The 23,880-nt window shown below is 51.7% G+C and overlaps 1 protein-coding gene across 3 annotated transcripts; it reads right to left on the bottom strand.

The window, feature by feature from the left end:
* Positions 1 to 1,435: 1,435 nt before the first annotated feature.
* Positions 1,436 to 23,652, bottom strand: PPARA (peroxisome proliferator activated receptor alpha; the record flags this gene model as incomplete). 3 transcript variants are annotated; one of them, XM_080705766.1, is made up of 6 exons in its annotated part: positions 1,436 to 1,683; positions 4,368 to 4,815; positions 12,019 to 12,206; positions 13,373 to 13,511; positions 16,814 to 16,974; positions 23,445 to 23,652. In XM_080705766.1, 6 exons carry the CDS (start codon positions 23,650 to 23,652, stop codon positions 1,436 to 1,438), a joined length of 1,392 nt encoding a protein of 463 aa, XP_080561892.1. The 3 variants fall into 3 exon arrangements, with proteins under 3 accessions (XP_080561892.1, XP_080561891.1, XP_080561893.1); XM_080705765.1 differs by having other exon boundaries at positions 12,004 to 12,206; XM_080705767.1 differs by lacking the exons at positions 4,368 to 4,815; positions 12,019 to 12,206.
* Between the last annotated feature and the right edge of the window lie 228 nt (positions 23,653 to 23,880).

The raw sequence follows: 23,880 nt of genomic DNA on the forward strand, positions 1-23,880 counted from the left end.
GAAGACGGGAGAGGCGCACGCGGCCACAGCCGACCGGAGTGTGCAGTGGACCCGTGGGGGCGGCGCTGGAGAGGCTGCTGAAGCCCTCCACGTGACGGCTTATCTGCCAGGTGACAGACAGGGTCTCTGGGCTCGGAGTTTCAGTGACTGTAATTCACATTGGCCGAGGTTGGGAAGGTGATCAATAAGGCCCAAATTCATATTTTAGATGTTGAAAAATACTACCTCACATCTAGAGTGGGAGACTTGGCTCTAAATCTTCATAAAAAAGGAAACAAACAAACAAGCAAAGAAAGAAACAAAAAGAGGAAGGAAAGAAGGGAAGAGAAAGAAGGAAAGGAAGAAAGGAAGGAAGGAGGGAGGGAGGGAGGGAGGCAGGCAGGCGGCAGCGGTGAGGGCCTGGGCGCCCTCCAGGTGAAGGTCACGTGCCTCCTGTCCTCCAGGTGACCAGCCCCGCCCACCCCAGGAATGAAGTCACTCCGGGGCACCTTCCACCACCACTGAGTCAAGGCAGCAGAGCCTAGCATTTCAGAAGCCCGAGGGGTTGCCCAGAGGGCCCCGAGGAGCACTGACGGGTCAGTTAGCGTGCCTATAGTCACCAGGAGCCCACAGCCAGCCCACTGGACGGCGCAGGTTGGACAGGAGCAGAGGTGGAGGGACGGGAGGCTCTTTCAGGCTTCATCCCTGTTCACCACGGGTGCTGGTTTAAACTGTCCGAGGGTCTTGAGTCGTAGCTTTCTGGAATCTTCTACAGGAACCCGGAAATGGGCTTTTCCACACGCTACAGCCGTGAAAGCAGTGAGACCCCATCGAGCCGTGGCTGCCTCCTGATGGCTGTGCCTGAGGATTCTCCATCCCGTGGTTAAAGAGCGGCCCGCTGTCTGTCTTCAGATTCAGGAGACAGAACTGCGGCCTTCCAAATAAACATTCGACCGCGTTTTAAACACCTAGCCTTTGGATGCCTCTAGAGTTGTACGGGATTAAAAAGTGCTGATTAGTCTTTCAAATTATAAATAGGAACAGAGCCGTCCAAAGGGTGGTAAGCAGGGGGCAGACCACGAGTTTCGAGGTCACTGCTTCATTAAGTGGCAAATTACTAATGTAAAACGGAGACGTGTGCGTCTGAACCTTGGGCGAGCTGAAGATCAGACTTCATGTGGCACTCTCCTTAATTTTCCAAGCGCTTGGCTTCGCCTCTGGTCACCAACGTCTGAGGGGTACGCACGCCCTCAGGAGTACTGCGCTTAAAGGGGGAAGATGTGGAGGAGAGCGCCCCGGGGACCTGGGCTCGGGCTCCCTCAGCTCCAGGGACCCTCCCTCCTTAGCCCAGGCTAAGGTGAAAGGGTGGAAAGTTGTGCAAATCCGTGCTGCTCCCGATGCTGCCAGACCCTAAGAGTCCTTGAGAAGCGGTGGGTGGTTGTGCATTTCCAGTTAGTCAGTACATGTCCTTGTAGATCTCCTGCAGCAGCGGGTGCAGAGCTGCATCCGACTCGGTCTTTTTGATGGTCTGCACGAGCTGCGCGTGCTCAGTGACCAGCTGCCGGAGGTCCGCCATTTTCTGCAGCAGTTTTGGGAAGAGAAAGGCATCGTCCGGGTGGTTGCTCTGCAAGTGCAGTTTGAGCACGTGCACGATGCCCTCTTGCATTTTCTCAATGTAGTCTATGTTCAGAAGGCCAGGACGATCTGTCCCCAAAAGAAGAAAGAGACGTTTGAGTGCCAGTCGCCCAGCAACAGCCCCCCAGCTCGCGCGGCCAAGCACGGCTAGGATACAGGGCCTCGCTGAGAAGACGCTGAGTGGTCTTCAGAGGGCGACTGACCAGAAGCCGGGGCTAGATTCTATTCCAAGGTCGCCAGCCGGAGTGAGGACAGACAGGACCGATACTCATGCCTAAACCCCCACACGGCTGGGACCCCGGCCCACCTCACGGCCTCTGTAATCACAGAGCGGTCATGCCGCTTGGATCTGCCTGACCACCAGGGGGAAAAATACAACCTTAGGAGCCGCTGCCAGTTGCGAAGGTGCCGCCAGCTGTTCGCATAACCTGGGGAATGAATACTTCTGAGGCCAGGGAGACCCGCAGCCTTGAAGGAGGTGATGTCAGCTGAGGTTGTGGCTTAAAGAAAGCACTGCTGCAGGCACCTTTCGGCCGCAGAGAGGAGGAGAAACCCCGAGGTGATGCTGCTGGGCAGGAGGCGAGGCCTGGGAGGGGCGGAGGCAGGCCCGTGACCTCCGCGGGAGGGCTTGGTCTGTGAGTCCCGCCTCGCCCTGGTCGGAAGGTAAGGCCCACACCAGGTGCCTTCTCAAAGGCCCACTCATGACTATGGCTTTCAAGTGTTGCTATTCATGTGAATTTTTTTAATCTTCGGTTTTTGGTTGTAAATTAAATATATGTTTGAAAGAGAAACTCTTTAAGAGGATTAAAAAGAACCCCTGGTGATACATACATGTCCATGCTTAGGCAGCCCAACTCAGTAGCCAAATTCCGGAACCAACCCAGGTGCCAGTCGACAGATGCAGGGTAAAGAAAACGTGGCTTAGACACACAACACACTTTTACTGAGCCATAAAGAGGGACAGAATTATGTCATTTGCAGAAAAATGGATGGAAATAGAGAGCATTGTGCTGGGTAAGATCAGCCAGGCTCAGAAGGTCAAAGAACATGTTTTTTTTTTTCCTCTTATGTGGTAACCAGAGAGAGAATAGAAAACAAAGGATTCCTGATAAATGAGGGGAGAGACCAGGAGAAGAGCAGAAGGGACTGGAGGAGGCGGGAGGGGGGGCCTGGGGAAGAAGAGTTCAAGAAGTACTATGCCCAGAGATGAAAGTACCACCGCCGACCTCAGCAGCATGCGTGGGGACGGCGCGGGTGGGAGGAGGACTCAAGTGCAGTATGTTTGCGTCGCTCTGCACCTCACCGTGAGGTGCAGTTGCAGTGCATCCATAGGAGTACTCAAAAAAGAGATACAGGAACCCACCCGGACCGCAGCACCTCTCTGAGAGGTTTAGTGTCTATTTCGTGGGGCGGTGTACAGAATTGATACAGGACTACGATGCCTTTGATGAATCTGTGATTTGCTACCTATAATAGTTCTGCAGTTGCTGTCTACCCTCCGTGCTACGTCTTGATCATGCGGAAGGATAATAAGTTATGTATAGCCGAGAACGTGGTCATGCACGCATGTCATCCCAGCGTTTGGGAGGCTGAGACGGGAGGATCGCGCGGTTCAAGGACAGCCTCGGCTACTTAGTGAGGCCCTTTGCCATTCAGTGAGACCCTGTTTCAAAATAAAGAATGAAGCCGAGTGTGGTGGTGCACGCTTGCAATCCTCACGCTTGGGAGGCTGAGACAGGAGGATCGCACAGGTTCGAAGCCAGCCTCAGCAACTTAGTGAGACCCTATTTCCAAATAAAATATAAAAATAGGTCTGGGAGTATAGCCCGGAGGTAGAAAGCCTCTGGGTTCAGTACCACAATAAATAAATAAATAAATAAATAAATAAATAAATAAATGAAGGAAGAATAATAAAGAATAAAAAATAGGACTGGGGGTTCCATCCCCAGTACCACAAAATAAATAAGTTACGTATAATTCTTGGGCCTTTTCTGCTTTACACCAGAGCATAAGTATTCTTCTATCGGACTTCTGTCCCAGCCAGATGGGACACGGAGCGAGTGAATCTGGAGGAAAGTAGGGCTCCTGGCGGTTTGGGGGAGACTGTCACCCCATCCGTCTCTGCCAAGGCCGGGCAAGGTCGGCCCGTTTTACAGTAGGTGGATGACTTTCCTAGTCCCGAGACAGGGCTATTTAAAGAAACGTGTTGCTCAGCCACAAATGTGGCCCCGCAGAGCCAGCTTCGCGGAGAGGCCCAGATTTCCCTGCCCGGGATCTGTTTCCTCTGGCAGAGCAGACCTTGCATCAGCTGCCAGTTACTGAGCGGTGTCTCTCATTACGGAATAGCCTAGGATTACCGACAGAGCCGCGGCTCTACTAACAGCTGCGTGGCGCTTTGAGAAGACTTTCTACGTATGGATATAATGATATAAAATCAAACTATAAGAATATCACACTATATCTTCCCACATCATAATACTGTGTGCAACGTGTTTCTGGAGATAGAACCATGATGTGGTAAACGCAGTGTATGCCGTCGTAGGGAGACAACGTGCACCTGTGCGTTTGCTTAGACCTGAGACGATGCGCGCCGTGCCCGGGTCGGGGTGGACGCAGCCCTCGCTCACGTTCTCCCAGCCCCTCTGGCGCTCACTCCACCGTAACAGAGCTCGGGCTGGCACCGGCTGACAAACACCACGCTCGCTCGTCAAGGAAGGAGGCGCGCCCACCCCGCGGCCGGAGGCGGCACTTACCCCCGCAGCAAATGATGGCAGCCACGAACAGAGAAATGTCACTGTCGTCCAGCTCCAGCGCGTTGAACTTCATGGCGAAGTCGAACTTGGGCTCCAGGATGTCACAGAACGGCTTCCGCAGGTTCTTGAGGAACTCGCGCGTGATGAAGCCGTTGCCGTAGGCCACCAGCATGCCGTCCTTGTTCATCAGGGACGACAGCATGGTGAAGATGGCCTCGTACACGCCGTACTTCAGCAGCGTGACCTGGTCGTTCAAGTCCAGGTTGGCAAAGCCGGGGATGGCCTTGGCGAACTCCGTGAGCTCCGTCACGGTCTCCACAGACATGCACTGGCAGCAGTGGAAGATGCGGACCTCTGCCTCCTTGTTCTGGATGCCGTTGGCCACCATCTTGGTCACGAGCGTCTTCTCGGCCATGCACAAGGTCTCCATGTCGTGTATGACAAAAGGCTGCGTGGAGAGAGGCCATTTGTTTTTATTTTATTTTATTTTAATTTTTTTGCGGGTCTGGGGATGGAACCCGGGGGCATTCTACCTTCGAGCTACACCCCCAGCTCTATTTTTTTGTCTTTATTTTGAAACGGGTCTCACTAGGTTGCAAATGGCCTCACTAAATAGCTGAGGCTGTCCTTGAACCATGATCCTCTGGTCTCAGCCTCCCAAATGCTGGGATTACAAGCGTGCGCCACCACGCCTGGCCTATTTTTTATGCTTTATTTTGAAACAGGGTCTAAGTTGCGGAGGGCCTCACTAAGTAGCCGAGGCTGGCCACGAACCACGATCCTCCCGTCTCAGCCTCCGAATGCTGGGATGACAAGCGCGCCCACGCCCGGCCGAGAGAGGCCATTTGTGAGTGGCTGTCAGTCGGCTGGAGAGCGGCTGTGGAGTCCACACCATCCAGCCTGTTGCCACGGTGAACACAAAGGGCATACAACACAACCCCGATCCTTAGACAACTTCAAACGTAGTCGGAGCGGAGGAGAAATTAGTGGAGAACTAACAATATAAGCCAGTAAGAAGGCAACTGTCACTACCTGACACTCGGTAGGGACTTTTTGGGTAAGAAACCACAGTACTGGCTGGGCGCTGTGGTACACACCTGTCATCTCATTACTTGGGAGGCTAAGACAGGAGGATTGCAGGTTTGAGGCCAGCCTCAGCAATGTAACAAGACTCTCAGCAACCTAGTGAGACCCTGTTTCAAAATAAAAAATAAAAAAGACCGAGTCAGGTGTGGTGGTCCTCAACTATAATCCCAGTACTTGAGAGGTGGATTGAGAGGTGTAGGTTCAGGAACAGCCTCAGCAGCTTAGCAAGACTCTGAGCCACCTAGTAAAACCCTGCTTAAACGCAAAGCCTTTAAAGGGCCGGGGGTATGGCTTGGGGGGAGAGCACCGCTGGGTTCGATCCACAGTGTTATGTGTACACACACACACACACACACACACACACACACACACACACACACGAAATAAGCCAGGCACGGAAAGGCAAGTCCTGGATGTCGTTTTGTCTGTGAAGGGCTGATCTCCCAGGATCGAGCGGAGCAGTGGTCCCAGAGGCCGAGGAGGGAGGGAGGCGTCTGACAATGGTGCCCAGACACAGTTTAGGTGCAAGGAATAAATTCTAGTGTTCTACAGCAAAGCGCCCTTAGCAAGCTCCTCTATAAAGAATTAGAAGGGAGAGGCATGAAGGTCCTTAACAGAAAAATGATAGACTTTTACGGAGACGGAAATGCGATCATTTGTGTGTGAAGTGAGTTATTATGTGCAGGCTTTGTGGTACTGGGATCGAGTCCAGGGGCATTCTACTTCTGACTCATGTCCTCAGCCCTATTTTAATTTTTATTTTGAAACAGGGTCTCGCTAAATTATTGTGCGCTGGCATGAAATCTGCAGTCTTCCTGTCTCAGCCTCCCAAGTACTGGGATCACGGGCGTGCACCACCATGAAATATGTATAGTCTTAAAAATGTTTAGAGCCAGGAGTGGCGGCACATACTTGTCATCCCAGGACTTGGGAGGCCGAGACAGGAAGATCGCAGATTTGTGGCCAGTGTCAGCTACTTAGTGAGGCCCTCTGCAACTTATTGAGGCCATTTTCAAACAAAAAACAAACCAAAAAATAGGAGCCAGGCGTGGTGGCGCACACTTGTCATCCCGGGATTCAGGAGGCGGAGACGGGAGGGTCGGGCGGGGTTCGTGGACATCCTCAGCTCCTTAGCAAGGCCCTTCGCAACTCAGGGAGACTCTGTTTCAAAAAACAGAAAGACTAAAAAAATAGGGCTGGGGCTGTAGCTCGGAGGTACATGCCCAGAGGGATTGCACAGGAAAACTGGCATGAATCCGCGGCTGCCCAAAGTTCACATGTGGTGCCAAGCAAATGGAATGACGGGGCCGAGGGATCTGACTTGCACTGTGGTCTCCAGTGCACACAGGGACGGACACACACACACACACACACACACACACACACACACACACACACACAGTAGCGAGTAGCCAGCCGTTATTTTTGAGCCCCCGGCATACCTCAGCACAAAGCTGACACATCCCAGCGATTGTGAGGACTATCTGCCAGCGGGCCGACCACGCCGGCCCTACCAAGTGCACCCACACCTGACCTGCTCCCTATTTCTGGGTGTCAAGAGCATTCTACCTGCGAGCTAGACCCCCAGCCCTATTTTATTTTTATTATTTATTTATTTATTCATTGTGGTACTGGGGATGGAACCCAGGGGCCTTCTACCTCGGGGCTACACTCCCAGACCTATTTTATATTTTATTTGGAAACAGGGTCTCTTAAACCAGCCAAAGCTGGCTTCGAACCTGCGCGATCCTCCTGTCTCGGCTCCCAAGCGCGGGGATGACAAGCGTGCGCCACCACGCCCGGCTTTTTTTTTTTTTGAAACAGAGTCTTACTAGGTTGATGAGAGTCTCAGAGTTTGCTGAGGCCGGCCTCAAACCTGCTGTCCGCCTGTCTCAGCCTCCCAGGTACAGGGATTACAAGCCTGTGCCACCACGCCCAGCTCTACTCTGGACGTCTACAGTGTACACACTGAGTGCCAAGGAACTGTGTTTTTATGCAACTGAGCACCTCACACCCACTTTTCAGAAGATGCAGCTTGCTCCTCAAACCATGGGCGGGGCCTGAGCAAGTGTGCGTGTGCATACATGTGTGACCGTGAGTGTGGGTGTATGTGCACGAGCATGCATGTGTGTAGACAGTGAATATGATATATGTGTACACACATGTGAGTGTGTGCATATGTGCGACAGTGAGCACGGGTGTGTGTGCACAAGCGTGCAAGCATGTGTGTGTGTGCTCACGTGCACATGCTGGGGCTGAGCCCTTGGCTGCGGGAAGCAGACATCGCGAGAAAGGTGCGGCCTCTCTCCGAGCCCCCCAGACCTGTTCTGTACTGCTTGTCAACTTTTTATGACATCCCAGCGCTACCAGGTCAGCATGGATCAAACCCTGGGGCATTTTACCTCCGAGCTCCACCCTGGTCCTTTTTAAACATTTTTTGGGAGCCAGGTGTGGTGGCACATGCCTGTAAACCCAGCATTTGGGAGACTGAGAAAGGAGGATCGCGGTTCGAAGACAGCCTCAGCTACTACTTAGTGAGGCCCTCTGCAACTCAGTGAGACCCTGTTTCAAAATAAAGAATAAAAAATAGGGCTGGGGGTGTAACTTGGAGGTAGAATGCCCCTGGGTTCCATCCCCAGTACTGCAAAAAAACAAAACAAAACAAAAAAAATGGAACAGAGTCTTACTAAGTTGCCAAGGCTGTCCTCGAACCTGCAACCCTCTTTTCTCAGCCTCCCATGTACTGGGATTACAGTCATCATGGGATCTTCTTTTTTTAAAATTTTTTTAGTGGTACTGGGGATGGAACCCAGAGGCTTTCTATCTCTGGGCTATACTTCCTATTTTATATTTTATTTGAAAACAGGGTCTCACTAAGTTGCTGAGGCTGGCTGCGGACCTGTGCGATCCTACTGTCTCAGCCTCCCAAGCGTGGGGATTACAAGCGTGTGCCACCACGCCCGGCATGGATCTGTTTTGTTTTGTTTTGTTTTTGGTGGTACTGGGGTTCCTGGAAACCCTCTACCTCTGGGCTACACTCCCAGACCTATTTTATACTTTTTATTTGGAAACAGGGTCTCTTAAGCCAGCGAGGCTGGCTTCAAACCTGAGCGATTCTCCTGTCTCCGCCTCCCAAGCACGGGGATTACAAGCGTGCGCCACCACACCCAGCATGGATCTTCGTAAGAAGCTCTTGAAAGCACCTCACGGGAAGCCATGCTCAGAGGGCACGCCGGTCCTTTTTCCCCTCAGCTCTGCTTTCACCACTGTGGCCCTCGGATCCAGGGTCAGGAAGTTCCTGGCACCTCAGCCCATCGCTAAGGGCCCTGACCCTCTTCTGGCCAGAGAGCCTGATGCCTCAGGGCAACATCTGGCTCCAGGGACAGATGGAAACAGACCTACCTATGTATCTCCTGACCCCTTCCTCCAGCGAAAAGCCACCTCTCCCCAAAGCAACGTGGCCTCCCTGCAGCTGCCTCCCGCACCCCAGCAGCGCCTGCCCTCAGGCCCCGGCACCCTGACCAGCCCCAGCCCCAGCCCCAGCCCCAGAGCTTTGCCTTATCTGACTCTCTCCACGGAGCAAAGGAAGGTTTCTGCAAGGATGCGCTCAGTCCTCGTTCTAGCACACCAGAGGGCTGCTTGAGCACCTGTCCAGCACGACTGTCCCCAAGGTTTGGGACAGCTTAGGGACAAGTCTGGACCGAGCTGGGGAGGGAGCTGCTGGCCAGATGTGTCCTAGCAGCCGGCAGGCAGGAGGCGAGGCCGGCCCAGGTGGCAGGGGAGCCCACTGTGCCCTGGCACACAGGTTCATATTTACATGGTCCTGCAAAGTAGTCTACTGCTGGCCAAAATGATTCATTGTTCCTCCTCCCAGCCCCTAGCAGAAACAAAGGCAGCTGCAGGCCCGAGGCTGACATGCCTCCCGGAAGCTCAGCCAGAGCCTGGCCGGGGCTGATAGGTCATCCCCGAGTACCGGACCACCGGGCACAGCCCAAGGCAAATGCCGAGGGTGTCAGGGCGAAGCGCTTTCCTAACAGCTCCCTCACCAAGAGATGAAACTGCTAAGTCAGTCCACACAGGCTCTGGCCTTCCACGCCCATTGTAGGGATAAAACCAGAACGCTACTAGGAGCCCCGGGCAGGGTAGCCCGCTGGCGGGTCCGGCCTCTCCTACCTTGCCATGGGCTGAGGAAGAGAGGGGCCTCGCAGTGGAAGCAATGAACTCTGGGAAGCCTGCCAGCAGGCAGGCCGGGGAGGAGGGGCAGGCCTCTGACACACAGGGCCTGCGGTGGGATGTGGCTCTGGCCGGAGCCAGTGGTGTGGTCAGATGCAACAGGGCCCAGAGCTGCCTGCCGCTGTTGGATCTGATCCCTGGGCACAGAGGGCGGGCACAGCAGCAGGCTCACACACCAATTCTGGTTTATAATATGAGCCCTAGTCGTGGACGGTTTTATTTTGTGTGGTACTGGGGGTTGAACCCAAGGGTGCTCTACTACTGAGCTATACCCTCAGCCCTATTTTACTTTTTATTTTGAAACAGGTCTCATTAAGTTACCACTTGCTGCCCTGAACCGCTGTTTCTCCTGTCTCTAGCTCCCAAGGCCCTCCTGGGGTCACAGGCGGGCACCACCACGCTCCTCCTGTCTCTAGCTCCCAAGGCCCTCCTGGGGTCACAGGTGGGCACCACCACGCTGGGCTCCGGTTCTCGACTATTAGTCGGCTGTTTATTTTCTCATGTGAGTGTTTTGATTTTCTCAGCTCTGGTGGAAGGCAGTGGACTCCTTATAAGAGCTTTGTGGATCTCAGTAGAGTCGCCAAGAAAACTAGGGCATCCAACTGATGTCAAAGAAAAGTATTTTGTTAAAAGTGAAGATGAACTGGGTGTGGGGTGTGTGCCTGTAATCCCAGTACTTGGGAGGCTGAAACAGGAGGACCACAGGTTAGAGGCTAGTCTCAGCAACTCAGTGAGACCCTGATAAAAAAATAAAAAAGATACCCAGGCGTGGTGGCGCACGCTTGTCATCCCAGCATTCGGGAGGCTGAGCCCAGAGGATCGCGGTTCGCGGACAGCCTCAGCTACTTAGCGAGGCCCTCTGCAATTCAGTGAGACTCTGTTTCAAAATAAAGAATAAAAAATAGGGCAGAGGCTGTAGCTTGGAGGTCAAATGCCTCTGGGTTCCATCCCCAGACCCGCAAAAAAAAAAAATAATAATAAAATAAATAAATAAATAAATAAATAAGATAAAATAGGGATGGGGTATAGCTTGGAGGTAGACTGCCCCTGAGTTCAATCCCCAGTACCAAAATAAATATAGAGTGAAGATGATTTTTAAGTTTGCTTTAAAGTCTTAAAATTCAAGGAAGAAATATAAGATCTCTCATACAAGACGTGGCTTCCCCAATTTGGGGTCTACTGGTCTTTTTCAGAGTAGAAATGCAAATCTAAAGACACTTCCATTTCACTCTGTGAGCCAGAAACGGCCCAGCGGGCACGCGCGGGGGAGCGCCTGGACGGTGTCTGCTGGAAACTGCTAAAGCGCTCGGCCTCTGAGCTGGAGAATTCACTCAAGAATGAAGACTCGGTAAAAGAGAGGTTTGCTTTGTTCATGAAAGTAAGTAGCTCGTGAAATCCTTTATTTTCCTGTGACTAAAAATTCCAGCTTGTAATTCCAAATAAGGAATGTTCCAAGCTACTCATTAGTACAAATTGAACCTGTCCCACCACGCTCAGCTGGAAAAAGGCGAAATGTCTCTCTGCGCCAACCGAGGGCCAGCCCCTGTGCGGGCGGCGGGTGCCCCTTCTGTCCCGAGGACAGGTGATTAGACGAGGGCGCGGGGCGGGGCGTCTCAGCTGCCTCTGAAACGTTCCAGAACTATCCCCAAGACAGTGAAGGGCCCTTCCAGGGCTTTGCTGTCACTTCTCACTAGGGGGGAAGTGGGCAGTTGCGGGGAGCAGGAGGGGGTGGAGGCCTGAAGGCCAGTTTTAGAGGAAAAGATGCAGGAAGACATTTTCTTTTCTTTTCTTGGTACTGGGTACTGAACCCAGGGTTCAACCTCTGAGCTAGGTCCTTTCATTTGGACCTCACCATGTTTCTGAGGCTGGCCTCAAACCTGTAATCCTCCTGATTTAGCCTCCTAAGCACTGGGGTAACAGGTGTGGGCGACCATGCCTGGTCCTAAGAGTACATTTTGAGTAGTAAGTGAATGGGTTCATTTTTCAGGCCTTAAGTATATATATATGATCTATTATATTGTTATATATTTATATATTGTGTTATATATTATATGTATATTCTGGCCTTAAATATATATTATACATTAGGTAAATATACATCTCGTTTTTAAATAATAATATGATTAATAACATTTTAGTGTACTAAAGAAAGAACCCTGGTACCTGAAGGGGTACTGAGCAGACCTCTCTGGGTCTTGGTCAGGGGCCTTTATAACGCCTGGTTGCTGGGAGCTCTGCGTGAGGGCCGACAGTCCACCCTCAGAAGGAGCCATGTGACCCGCGTCCTCCCCAGCACGGCCGCGCAGGAGGCACCTACTGGGTTGTGGCTGGTCTTCCCCGCCAGGATGACGCGGGCCTTGACCTTGTTCATGTTGAAGTTCTTTAGGTAGGCCTCATAAATCCTCTTGGCCAGAGACTTGAGGTCGGCCGCGCCGGAGTCTTCTGTCTCATGCTCGCAGGTGAGGATTTCCGCCTTCAGCCTGGCTTTCTCGGACCGTGGCATTCGCCCGAAACGGATTGCTGGGGGTGGGCCAGGGAGAAAGACAGAAATGAGCGACACCCGTGGAAAAGCTGACCCGCGGTGATGGGGCGGGGCGGCGGCGCTCGCACTGGGAGTCAGTCGGGCAAGTCAAATCCCATCTCCGCCACGGACATTCAGCTTTCTACTAGGGCTATAAATCTCAGGGTTTTTTTTTTTTTTTTTTTTTTTTGGCATTAGGGATTGAACACGGAAATTCTACCTCTGAGAAATACCCCCAGTTTTATTTTGAAACAGGATCTCACAAAGTTGCCGAGAGTGTCACTGAGTTGCTGAGGCTGGCCTTGAGCCTGCAATCTTCCTGTCTCCGCCTCCCAAGTACCAGGATTACAGGTGCGCCCAGCTTAGCCTTATGTAGGTGGGTGTGGTACTGGAGATTGAACCGAAGGGAATTTTATTTTAGCTCCAAGCTACAGTCAGTCCCTAGCTCTGTTTTATTTCTTGTTTGGAAGCAGGGGCTCACTGGGTTGCTGAGTCTCACTACATTGCTAAAACTATCCTCAAACCTGCAATCCTCTTGTCTCAGTCTCTCTAGTACTGGGAAGGATTTTAATATGTTTAAAAACAAGGTCAAAATAAAAGTTAACTCCCTTATCCATCAGATCAGCAGGACTCTTATCCTGTCATCAGGCAGGTGGAGGGGGCAGGAGCGGACGTTAAAATTAACTCATATATTAACTTTTCTTTTTCTAGTAGGTAGAGATGTGACCCATACAAACTATTGTTTTGTTTCGTTTTGTGGTGCAAGGGATTGAGCCCTGGGGAATCCTACCTCTGAGCTATAACCCCAGCCCTATTTTAAAATTTCCTTTGCATTTTGAAACAGGGTCTTGCTAAGTTACAATGTTCTGGTCTCGAATCTGCAATTCTCCTGTCTCAGCCTCCCAAGTACTGGATTATAGGCGTGGGCCACGCGCCTGGCTTGGACTCCACATACCCAACTGACCTTCACGTGGGAGTGAGCGCAGTCTAAAACCGGAGTGCGGGCAACATGCAACATGGAGGTGACAGTGCGGAAACTCGCGCACGATGGCGCCACGGGGCCCCAGCCCCCGAGGAATCGATCCTCAGCCTTTTTTCCGATGATGCATTGAGCTGGGCGTAAGTGGCGCCATGCCTTCCCTCCCGCAGCGCCCGGCGGCCTTACCGTTGTGCGACATCCCGACCGAGAGGCACTTGTGGAACCGGCAGTACTGGCACTTATTCCGGTTCTTCTTCTGAATCTTGCAGCTGCGGTCACACTTGTCGTACACCAGCTTGAGCCGGATGGTTCGCCGGAAGAATCCCTGTAGACGATACGGCTCAGGACGGAGCGGGCCGCGGCCCGGGCCTGTGGCCGCTTTGTCTTCCCGGCTCACCTGTCATGTCTTCCCGGCTCCCCTGTCATCTCCCTGTACTGGACTACGTTCCGAGACATAGTTCTACTGAGGCTCACATCACTGGGACGAAGATAACTTTTTTTTTTTTTTTTTGGTGGTACTGGGGTTCCTGGAAGCCCTTCTACCTCCGGGCTACACTCCCAGACCTATTTTATATTTTTATTTGGAAACAGGGTCTCTTAAGTTAGCGCGCTGGCGGCTTCGAACCTGCACGAACGATCCTCCTGTCTCCGCCTCCCAAGCCTGGGAATTACAAGCGTGAGCCACCACGCCCAGCCAAAGAGAACACTTTAATTTCCCTTGCCTCCCAGAGGAAAAGCATTAAGCTGGGCGCGGTGGCCCTGAGGACTAGGGAGGCTGGGATAGGAGGATGCAGGCTCAAGGCCAGCCTCAGCAACTGAGTGAGGACCCAAAACTTAGCAAGACCCTGTTTCAAAATTTAAAAAATAAATAAAAAATGGCAGGGGGTATAGCTCAGAGGTAGAATGTCCCTGGGTTCTATCCCCAGTACCAAGAGAGAAGAAACAAAACAAAACAAAACAAAAAAATGGCACTAAGTTGAGACAGCATTCAAAATGGGTTTTATAACGTCCCATCTCACTGGGGAGGCACAATGACAGTGTACTGGGTCTGCTCTGCGTCTACATGTGCAAACGTGACTGTCCCCTCCTGGGTGGCAAGTTCGGATTTGTGACTAAGGACTTTCTAGACATTTTTCTAAGAGAATATTAACTCTCCCAAAGAAAAAATATACATATAATAAAAGAAAGCCATATTTCGTAAATAGTCCTTGCTTTATGAAGGACTTAAATATTACCTAGTAAGAAACAACTTCATTAGACTCCATAAAAAAGCCAAAGCCAAACAAAAGTAATCAAGTTGTGGCCTGAAGGAACAGGCTGCTTTGCAAGTAGATTTTTTTTTAAAGTACATGGTTAGGCCGGGCGTGGTGGCACACGGCTCCAGGAGGCTGAGACAGGAGGATTGCAGTTTGCGGACAGCCTCAGCTACTTAGTGAGGCCCTTTGCAACTCAGTGAGACCCTGTTTCCAAATAAAATATAAAATAGGTCTGGGAGTATAGCCCAGAGGTTGAAAAGCCTCTGGGTTCTACCCCCAGTACCACCAAAATAAATAAATAAATAAATAATAAAAATAAAAATAAATAAAAAGACTAAAACTTGGGCTGGGGCTGTAGCTAGCTCAGAGGTACAATGCCCCTGGGTTCCATCCCTGGTACTGCAAAAATAAATAAATAAATAAATAAATAAATAAATAAATAATAAAGTACATGGTTGGTTTATTTTGGCTTTGGGTCCTTTTCTTCCTCTTCTTCATCTTTTTTTTTTTTTTTTTTTAAACAGGAGATTGAACCCAAGGACATTCTACCACTGAACTACACCCCCAGCTCTTTTTTATGTTTTATTTTGAAACCGGGTCTGGCTAAGTTGCCGAGGCTGTTGAACCTGCAATCCTCCTGCCTCGGCCTCCCAAGCGCCGGGGTTATAGGTGAGCACCATCGCGCCTGGCTTCCTCTGCACCCTGAAGTCCTTCTTCGCCATGTCTGAGGGAGACAGCGGGTTTCCCTGGCCACATGGAAGGGGCAGCAATGTCTTGGGGATGGGAAGGGAAGGTTAATGTTTACATTTTGATTCTTTAATGTAGGTTAGAACGTGTAAGACTGAGAGCTAGGGAGGGGAGGGAGCTGTGGGCAGCAGGTGCGGCTGCCCTGGGTCCTCGGCAGAACATCAGTGTTGAAGAACGCAGGTACGGGAGGGGCTGCAGCATCTCCTAGCGGTCAGCAGACACTTCCGCAGGCACAGTGAGGGGAGCTTCTGATTCTGAGGAAGCTTTCGGATTTCTAGGCCTCTCATACGCCGTGTGCCTAGCCAGACAGTGTACGTGTAGCCCGGAGAGTGGACGATACTTCCGGAGGCCTGCGGGGTAGGACAGGATGGGCTTCTTCTGGGAGAGCCACCATCGAGGGGCAGCTGCGGGACCCGGGGCCTGCTTCACGCACCCCTGCCTACCTGGCCATGTCTGCTTCTGGGTTGGGGAGCTGCCTGAGGAGGACGGGCGCTGTGTGCAGTGGCTGGGGGAGTGGTCCTGAGTGTGGGGAGGAACTGCGGGGGCTCGGGAGCAGCGGCAGAGGAGCGGGCCCCCAGGTACCACCCTCCGTGGCCAGACACCGTGGCTCTGGGCAAGACACTGGAGGCCTCTGAGCACCCGTTCCTTTGCCTGGTACATGGGAACGACTGCCCTACCTGGCTTGCTGTGAGGGTCAAGAGACAGGCGGGAAAGCGCTCTCCACCCTGTGCCCAGACAGAGGGGCCATTCTCACGTGGCTGACCTGGCTGCTTGGCTGGTTTCTTTGTTTGTTTCTGGTATTGGGTATTGAACCCAGGGGCAGTCTCCCTCTGAGCTACCTCCCCAGTCCAATTTTATCTTTTATGTTGAAGTAGGAGCTGGCTAAGTTGCCCAGGCTGGTTTTGAACCTGTGATCCTCCTGTCTCAGTCTCCCAAGTGTTGGGATCCCAGGCATGAACCACCATGCCTGGCTTTTTGTTTCTCTCTCTCTCTCTCTCTCTCTCTCTCTCTCTCTCTCTCTCTCTCTCTCTTTCTCTCTCTCTTTTTTTTTTTTTTTGGTGGTACTGGGGTTCCTGGAAGCCCCCCTACCTCCGGGCTACGCTCCCAGACCTATTTTTACATTTTTATTTGGAAACGGGGTCTCCTAAGCCAGCGCGCGCGGCTGGCTTCGAACCTGCGCGATCCTCCTGTCTCTGCCTCCCAAGCGCGGGGATTACAAGCGGCCACCACGCCCGGCATGTTTTTTCTCTTTTGATATTGGAGATTAAACCCAGGGACATTCTACATCAGAGCTACACCCCCAGCCACTTTTATCTTTTTTGGAAACAGGGTCTCACTAGGTTGTTGACAGTCTTGCTAAGTGGCCAAGGCTGGCCTTGAACCTGAGATCCTCCCATCTTAGCCTCCCAAGTACTGGGGTTACAGGCATGCGCCACCGTACCGGGTGCTGATTTTCCTTTAACGGGCACACTTATCTGCCCTTATGTATACAGTTCGGTAGAGCCATCTGCTGTAGGCTCCTGGAAGAGAGCGGCTCCTCCCTGAGCCTCCCTGCCCGGCCGCCTAGGACCGAAGCTGAGCCAGGCGTGGTGCAGGCCACTGCCCTGGCCCGGGCGCACCATACCTTGCAACCTTCACACGCGTGGACCCCGTAATGGTAGCCCGAGGCCTTGTCCCCACAGATCCTACACTCGATGTTGAGTGCGCCGCTGGGGGACTCGTCCGTGCTGCAGGGAATCACAGGGTAGCTCACGGAAGCGGGGCTGGAGGCCGGCGAAAGCGTGTCTATGGGGAGGAGGAGGAAAGCCTCGTGAGCGCTCGAGGGGGCGGTCCTGTGTCTATGTTACATCAGTGAGGGCAGGACGCAGCACCCGAGGGATTTCGTGAAGTGCTGTAAGTGCAGGGCTGGGGCTCCCGTCCAGGTCTGTCCCCGGCCACACCCTCTTTGCCCAAGACTACCATGACTACCATGGCTGGGATCCTGGAGGCTCTGCTCTCCTGTGACGTGGGGACCTGCGCCCTGGGCCCCGGCTCCACACTGTGGCTGCTTATAGGACCTCACCTGTGACCTGTGACCTCTGACCCCCATGTGCCACCGCCCTGCACAGATTCGCTGGGTTTTATTTACTTTTGCTTCCTTCCAGTTCTGCAATTATTAACACAGCAAGTGGGACCGGAATATGGCATACAAATTCATGTGCCCAACACCAAAAGCATAGTCCATGAGATTTAAAAAAAGACAAGCACACTTTTATCTCAGCATTTGGGAGGCTGAGAGAGGAGGATCGCGGTTGGCGGACAATCTCAGCTGATACTTAGTGAAGCCCTTGGCAACTCAGTGGGACCCTGTTTCAAAATTAAACAAAAAAATAGGGCTGGGGGTGTAGCTCAGAGGTAGAATGCCCCTGGGTTCCATCCCCAGTATTGCAAAAACAAACAAACAAATAAATAAAGGGCAGGCTATAATTTATGAAATTAAAATCTCTTGTTAAGAAATAAAAAAACAGCTGGGCGTGGTGGCGCAGGCTTGTAATTCCCGCGCTTGGGAGGCAGAGACAGGAGGATCGCTCTGGCTCGAAGCCAGCCACACTGGCTTAAGAGACCCTGTTTCCAAATACAAATAAAAATGTAAAAATAGGTTTGGGAGTGTAGCCCAGAGGTAGAAGGGCTTCCAGGAACCCCAGTACCACCAAAAAAAAAAAAAAAAAAAAAAAAAGAAGAAGAAAAGAAAAGAAATAAAATAGACACCAGCAACACTGGAGGCTAAGGCAGGAGGGTTGCAAGTTGGAGGCCAGCATTGGCAAAGCAGCCAGACCTTGCCTCAAAATAAAAAGTGAAAAGGGCTGGGGATGCGGCTCAGGACTGGAAAAGAAAAAGAACAAAAAGACAAAGTAGAGACTGGCGGGAAATATTCGCAAAGCCATCCAAGAAAAGACTTATATGCAAAGAACTATGGTATAAGAAAACAACTCAATTGCAACAGGCAAAAAACTCCATTGACACTTGACAGAAGACAGACAGATGGCACAGGATACACAGAAAGATGCTCGGACCACTGGTCACTAAGGAGCCATGAATGAACGCGTTAGTGACCGCCACCACACGCCTGCAGGCTTTTTTTTTTTTTTTTTTTTTGCGGTACTGGGATTGAACCCAGAGGCATTCTACCTTTGAGCTAAGCTCCCAGCCCTATTTCTTTTTCTTTTTCTTTTTTTCTTTTGCGGGTCTGGAGATGGAACCCAGGGGCATTTGACCTCCGAGCTACACCACCTGCCCTATTTTTTTTATTCTTTATTTTTGAAACAGGGTCTCATTAAGTTGCAGAGGGCCTCACTAAGTAGCTGAGGCTGTCCATGAACCACGTTCCTCCGGTCTCAGCCTTCCAAATGCTGGGATTACAAGCGTGCGCCATCATTCCCGGTTCTATTTTATTTCTTATTTGGAAAGAGGGTCTTGCTAGGTCGATAAGAGTCTCACTACTCGATGAAGCTCTCCCGAACCTGCGACCCTTTTGTCTCAGTTTCCCAACTACAGGGATTATAGGTGTGCGCCATCAGGCCAGGCTCTAACATTTTTTTTATTATTATTTTGTGTGTGTGTGTGTGTGTGGTACTGGAGGTGGAACCCAGAGGCTTTCTACCTCTGGGCTATACTCCCAGCCCTATTTCATATTTTATTTGGAAACAGGGTCTAAGTTGCTGAGAGCCTCACTCAGTAGCCGAGGCTGGCTGCGCGATCCTCCTGTCTCAGCCTTCCAAGCGCAGGGATTACAGATGTGCGCCACTCTAACATTTTAACACACCCCGACAACAGCAAACGGCGTGAGGACGCGGCGCAGGAGCTCGCGCTCGCTGTGGAAGCACAGAGCGAGGATGGTGGGGACGTTTGGCAGCGGCTCACGAAGCAAAACAGTCTTATCACAGGAGAAGAATCGCACGTCTAGGTACGTAGCCAACTGATTTGGAAACCCGTGTTCCCACGAACACACACACACGAGTGTCTGCTGACACTATTCTGTTTAGTTTATTTGGCTTTTCTTTTTTTTGGCATATTGGGGACTGAATCCGGACTTTGTGCGTTCTGGGGAGCACTCTACCATGGAGCGACAGCCCTTTTTACTTAATTTCAAGACAGGGTCTCATTAAGCTGCCCAGGCTGGCCTCAAACTTGTAATCCTCCTTCCTCAGCCTCCTGAGTAGCTGGGATTGTAGGCATGCACCACCATGCCTATAGTTCTGTTTGTTTGTTTGTTTATTGCTCAGAGGATTAGACCCAGGGGCATGCTCCTCTGAGCTATGCCCCTGTCCCTTATTATTTTGAAACAGGGTCTTGCTACATTGCTGAGGCTGGCATCAAACCCTGCAATCCTTCTGTCTCAGCCTCCAAGGTATTAAATTACAGGTGTGTGCCACCATGTCTGGCCCAGCTTTATCCTTTTTCATTTTTTGGTGCTAGAGATTGAACTCATGAACATTCTACCTCTGAGCTGTATCCCCAGCCCTATTTTATTATTTTATTTATTCATTCATTCATTTGTTTATTTTGTAGTACTGGGGATGGAACTCAGGGGCATTTTATCTCCGAGTTACTTTCCCAAAGCTATTTTTTTTTTATTCTTTGTTTGCAACAAGGTCTCACTAAGTTGCAGAGAGCCTCACTAAGTAGCTGAGACTGGCCATGCAATCCTCCTGTCTCAGCCTCCCCAAGTACTGGGATTACAAGTGTGCACCACCATGCCTGGCTTATTGTTTTGTTTTGAAACAGGGTCTCACTAAGTTGCTGAGGCTGGCCTTGAACCCGTGATGTTCCTTTGCCAGCCTCCCAAGTACTGAAACGACAGGTGTGTGTCACCATGCCTGTCTTCAGCTTTATTCTTATTTACCAAAAACTGGAAGCACCCAAGATGTCCTTCAAGAGGTGAACAGATAAATTGGTATACAATACTGTGGATCTTTATTCCATGTAAAAGGAAATAAACTATCAAGCCATGGGTACCTGTTGAATGAATACTGCCAAGTAAAAGAAGCCAGTCTGAAAAGGCCACATAGAGCCAGACACCGTGGCGCACACCTGCAACCCCAATACTTGGGAGGCTGAGACAGGAGGATCGCAGGTTCAAGGACAGCCTCAGCAACTTTGCAAGGCCCTCAGCAACTTAGTGAGACCTTGTTTCAGAATAAAAATAGCAAATAAGACCGGGGGTATAGCTAAAGGTAGACTGATGCTGGGTCCAACGCCCACCCCCCCCGAAAAAAAAATTGAAAAGGCTACAAGTCCTGGCAGGTGACATTTTGAAAGAAGCAACACTACAGAGATGGTAAGAAGCACAGCTCGTGGCCTGGGCTGCAGAGGCAGGGTCGAGGGGCCTCTGAGGTGGGGAGACCACCGTGAGAACGGGACCGCGGGCCCACAGTACTGTGCACGGCAAACAGGACCTGCGGACCGACCGCTCGGAGCGAACCTTGGTGCACACACATAAAACAGAATGAATCTAGGAGGCTGGAGGACCGCTGGGTGGAAGTCAGGAGGGGACAGAGCATCTGTCTGGCACAGGATGGAGGAGCCTGGAAGTGGGCGGGTCTGCAGGACGAGGGCAGAGGGCCCCGCCTCACGCTGCGCCCCAGCTGACATGTGTTCGCCACAGGAACACGGGTGGACGATTCTGAGGCCACTGGGCAGGTGCGCTGGCCACGAACAAGTGTAATGAGTGGTGGGTGGTGGGGGCCAGGTCGAAACGCCTGAAATGGTCAATGGGGGCATGGAGGAACAAATTGTGTTATGTTGCCGGGCGTGGTGGCGCACGCTTGTAATCCCCGCGCTTGGGAGGCTGACACAGGAGGATCGCACAGCTTCGAAGCCAGCCTCAGCTACTTAGTGAGGCTCTCAGCAACTTAGTGAGACCCTGTTTCCAAATAAAATATAAAATAGGTCTGAGAGTGTAGCCCGGAGGTAGAAAGCCTCTGGGTTCCATTAGTACCACCAAAAAAAAAAAAAAAGAAATTGTGTTATGTCCATGCAACAGATAAAACAGAGTGAACTACTGATAGCCGCCACTGACAGATGGAGCCCACAGTGATTCTGCTGAGCCCAGGAGAACTGGAAAGTAGGATCCACTGATATCCCACGGTAGGAGATACAGACCAGCCCACGATGATAGACAGCTGGTGGGTGCTTAGCTGGCAGGGGCATGGGAGCAGGGAAGAGGTGTCAGAAGCAAACCTTGGGCCGGGCATGATGGCACACGCTTGTAACCCCCGCGCTTGGGAGGCGGAGACAGGAGGATCGCGCAGGTTCAAAGCTAGCCACGCTGGCTTAAGAGACCCTGTTTCCAAATAAAATATAAAATAGGTCTGGGAGTGTAGCCCGGAGGTAGAAGGGTTCCACCACCCCAGTACCACAAAAAAAAAAAAAAAAAGCAAACTTCAGGAGTGACAGATGTGGTTACTATTTTGATTGGGACAGCGGTTCTGCAGATTTTTGTGCATATGTGCACAGCAGGTTATATATTTAAAATATTGAAATTTATCATACATCAGTTCTATTTTAATAAAGTTGGGAAGAAGTCGGGCATGGTGGTGCGTGCCTGGAATCTCAGTACTTGGGAGGCAAAGACAGGAGGATCACAGGTTAGATAGAGGCCAGCAACTTAGTGAGGCCCCTGGCAACTTGAGTTAAAACCCTATTTCAAAATAAAAATAGAAAGGGCTGGGAGTATAGCTTGGAGGTAGAGTGCCCCTGGGTTCCATCCCTAGGCCTAAACTTCATTTAAATAAACAAAGCTGAGAAGAACTAAGAGAAAAAGACACAGAACCCCCCGTACCACCAAAAATAAAAAATACAAAAAAACGTGAGCCGATTCCAAACAACCAAAGATTAGCAGCCGTGAGGAGCAGCGGGAGGGGATGAGGTTGGTCTCACGCCCACCACCTAAGCCAGGGCCCAGGTCAGGGGGCGCACTCCCCAGGTGGCCAGTGTTTCTAGTCTTTTTTAGCCTTTGGCTAAAGTGGAACTTGGGACCCCCGAAGCGCTCGCCCTCCTGTTCGCTGCTGGGGAAGAACTCTGCACAAAAACCAAAGCCAAAAAGCATGGGTACCCTTGTGGGCGTCTCCTAGGCGAGCTCTAACCTCACCCGGACCTGGCTTGTGGGCTTGCGGGCTTTGTCCTTGGACCCGCTCTCCAAACAGAGCTTCTCTCTACGCACGCTCCCGGCAGAGCCACGGCTCTCTGTCCCACCCCCTAAAGTTGGTGCACGCCACTAAAATGATGTCCAGGGGGCAGGAATAAGCAAGAAAAGACGGGGACATGCGCCAGCCAGGAACGCAACACGAGGGCGCGCTGAAGGCAACGACAGAGACTGTCCTCCCGGGAGAACCTCTCTCCACATTCCCGACAGTCCCCAGGGCCCGCGTTCAGCGTGGAAACCACACACCGCGTGTTCACACCACGCGCCAGTCCTCACCTGTCCACAGGGACTCCTTCCCTTCCCTCCGCCTCCAAGCAGCCCAGATGGGGCGGCCTCCGGCGGTGGGCGCAGGCGCCGCCATGCTGTCCTCCGTGGTTTAGCACTGCCTAGAAACACTCCTGGTTTCATGGCGCCTCCTCTCCCACTGACACCACGGGTTACCCGAGCAGACACTGCTCCTCATTTCTGTGCACCTGTCCTCCCTGATACCTGCTGTGGCCCTAAATGCTACCTATGTTGGCGGTAGATAGTAGAGAGATGACTAGTAGAAACTTCCAGATCAAAAAGGGGGTGTCTTATCATAATAGGAGTTTCTTCCTTTCCTTCTTGCGGTACTAGGGATGGAACCAGGGGCATCTACCTCTGAGCTGCGTCTTCAGCCCTAATTTTTAGTCTTTATTTTGAAACAGGGTCTCACTAAGTTGCAGAGGGCCTTGCTAAGTAGCTGAGGCTGGCTGCGAACCTGTGATCCTCCTGTCTCAGCCTCCCAAGTACCGGGATTGTAAACATGCGTCACCACGCTGGGCTTAATAGGAATTTCTGATTTAAAGAAATACACGCAGTGTTTGTGATGTTCTGAGATGGGTGCGGTGGACTGCCTCAGCCCGAGCACCACTGACCTGTGCACAACAGTCAGGTGAAGGCACCATGAGAAGCAGGACCTGCCTGGAGATGTGTTAGCCCGTCGAGGTCTCTTTGCAAAAAGGTGTGAGTTCTTTGCTGGCCAGAGAGAACAATTCCCTCAGAAATAAACATTTCTAGATAAAAGATTTCCAGGACCTGGGACACTTACCTGTGATGACGGAACCATCTGATCCTGGACCGCTTCCTAAATACTGGTATTCCGTGAAACTGAAGCTTCCAGAACTATCCTCACCAATGGACTGCGAAATATCTTGAATGTTCCCCATTTCTTGCAGGAATTCCTCAGACAGTGGGCTTTCCAGGTCATCGGTCTCAAGGGGGGAGAGGGGGCACAGGGGGCTCTCTGTGTCCACCATGTTGACAGGTCACGCCACTGAGCTCCGACCTGCGGGAGGAGAGACGACATCGGCGGCCCTGATGAGTGAGAGCATCTGGTGTTCGTTTCTAAACACAATCATCATTTCTCGTTGAGGACGCCTCTGAATTCAGAACTAAACGGCAGTGTTGTCGACCGCCTTCTTTAGGCGGCTTCTGAGAGGCGCACCGGGACCGCGAGGAATCTAACAACAGAGCCCGCCCCGCTC

Source organism: Muscardinus avellanarius, assembly GCF_963383645.1.
Source record: "Muscardinus avellanarius genome assembly, chromosome: 11".
Lineage (NCBI taxonomy): Eukaryota > Metazoa > Chordata > Mammalia > Rodentia > Gliridae > Muscardinus > Muscardinus avellanarius.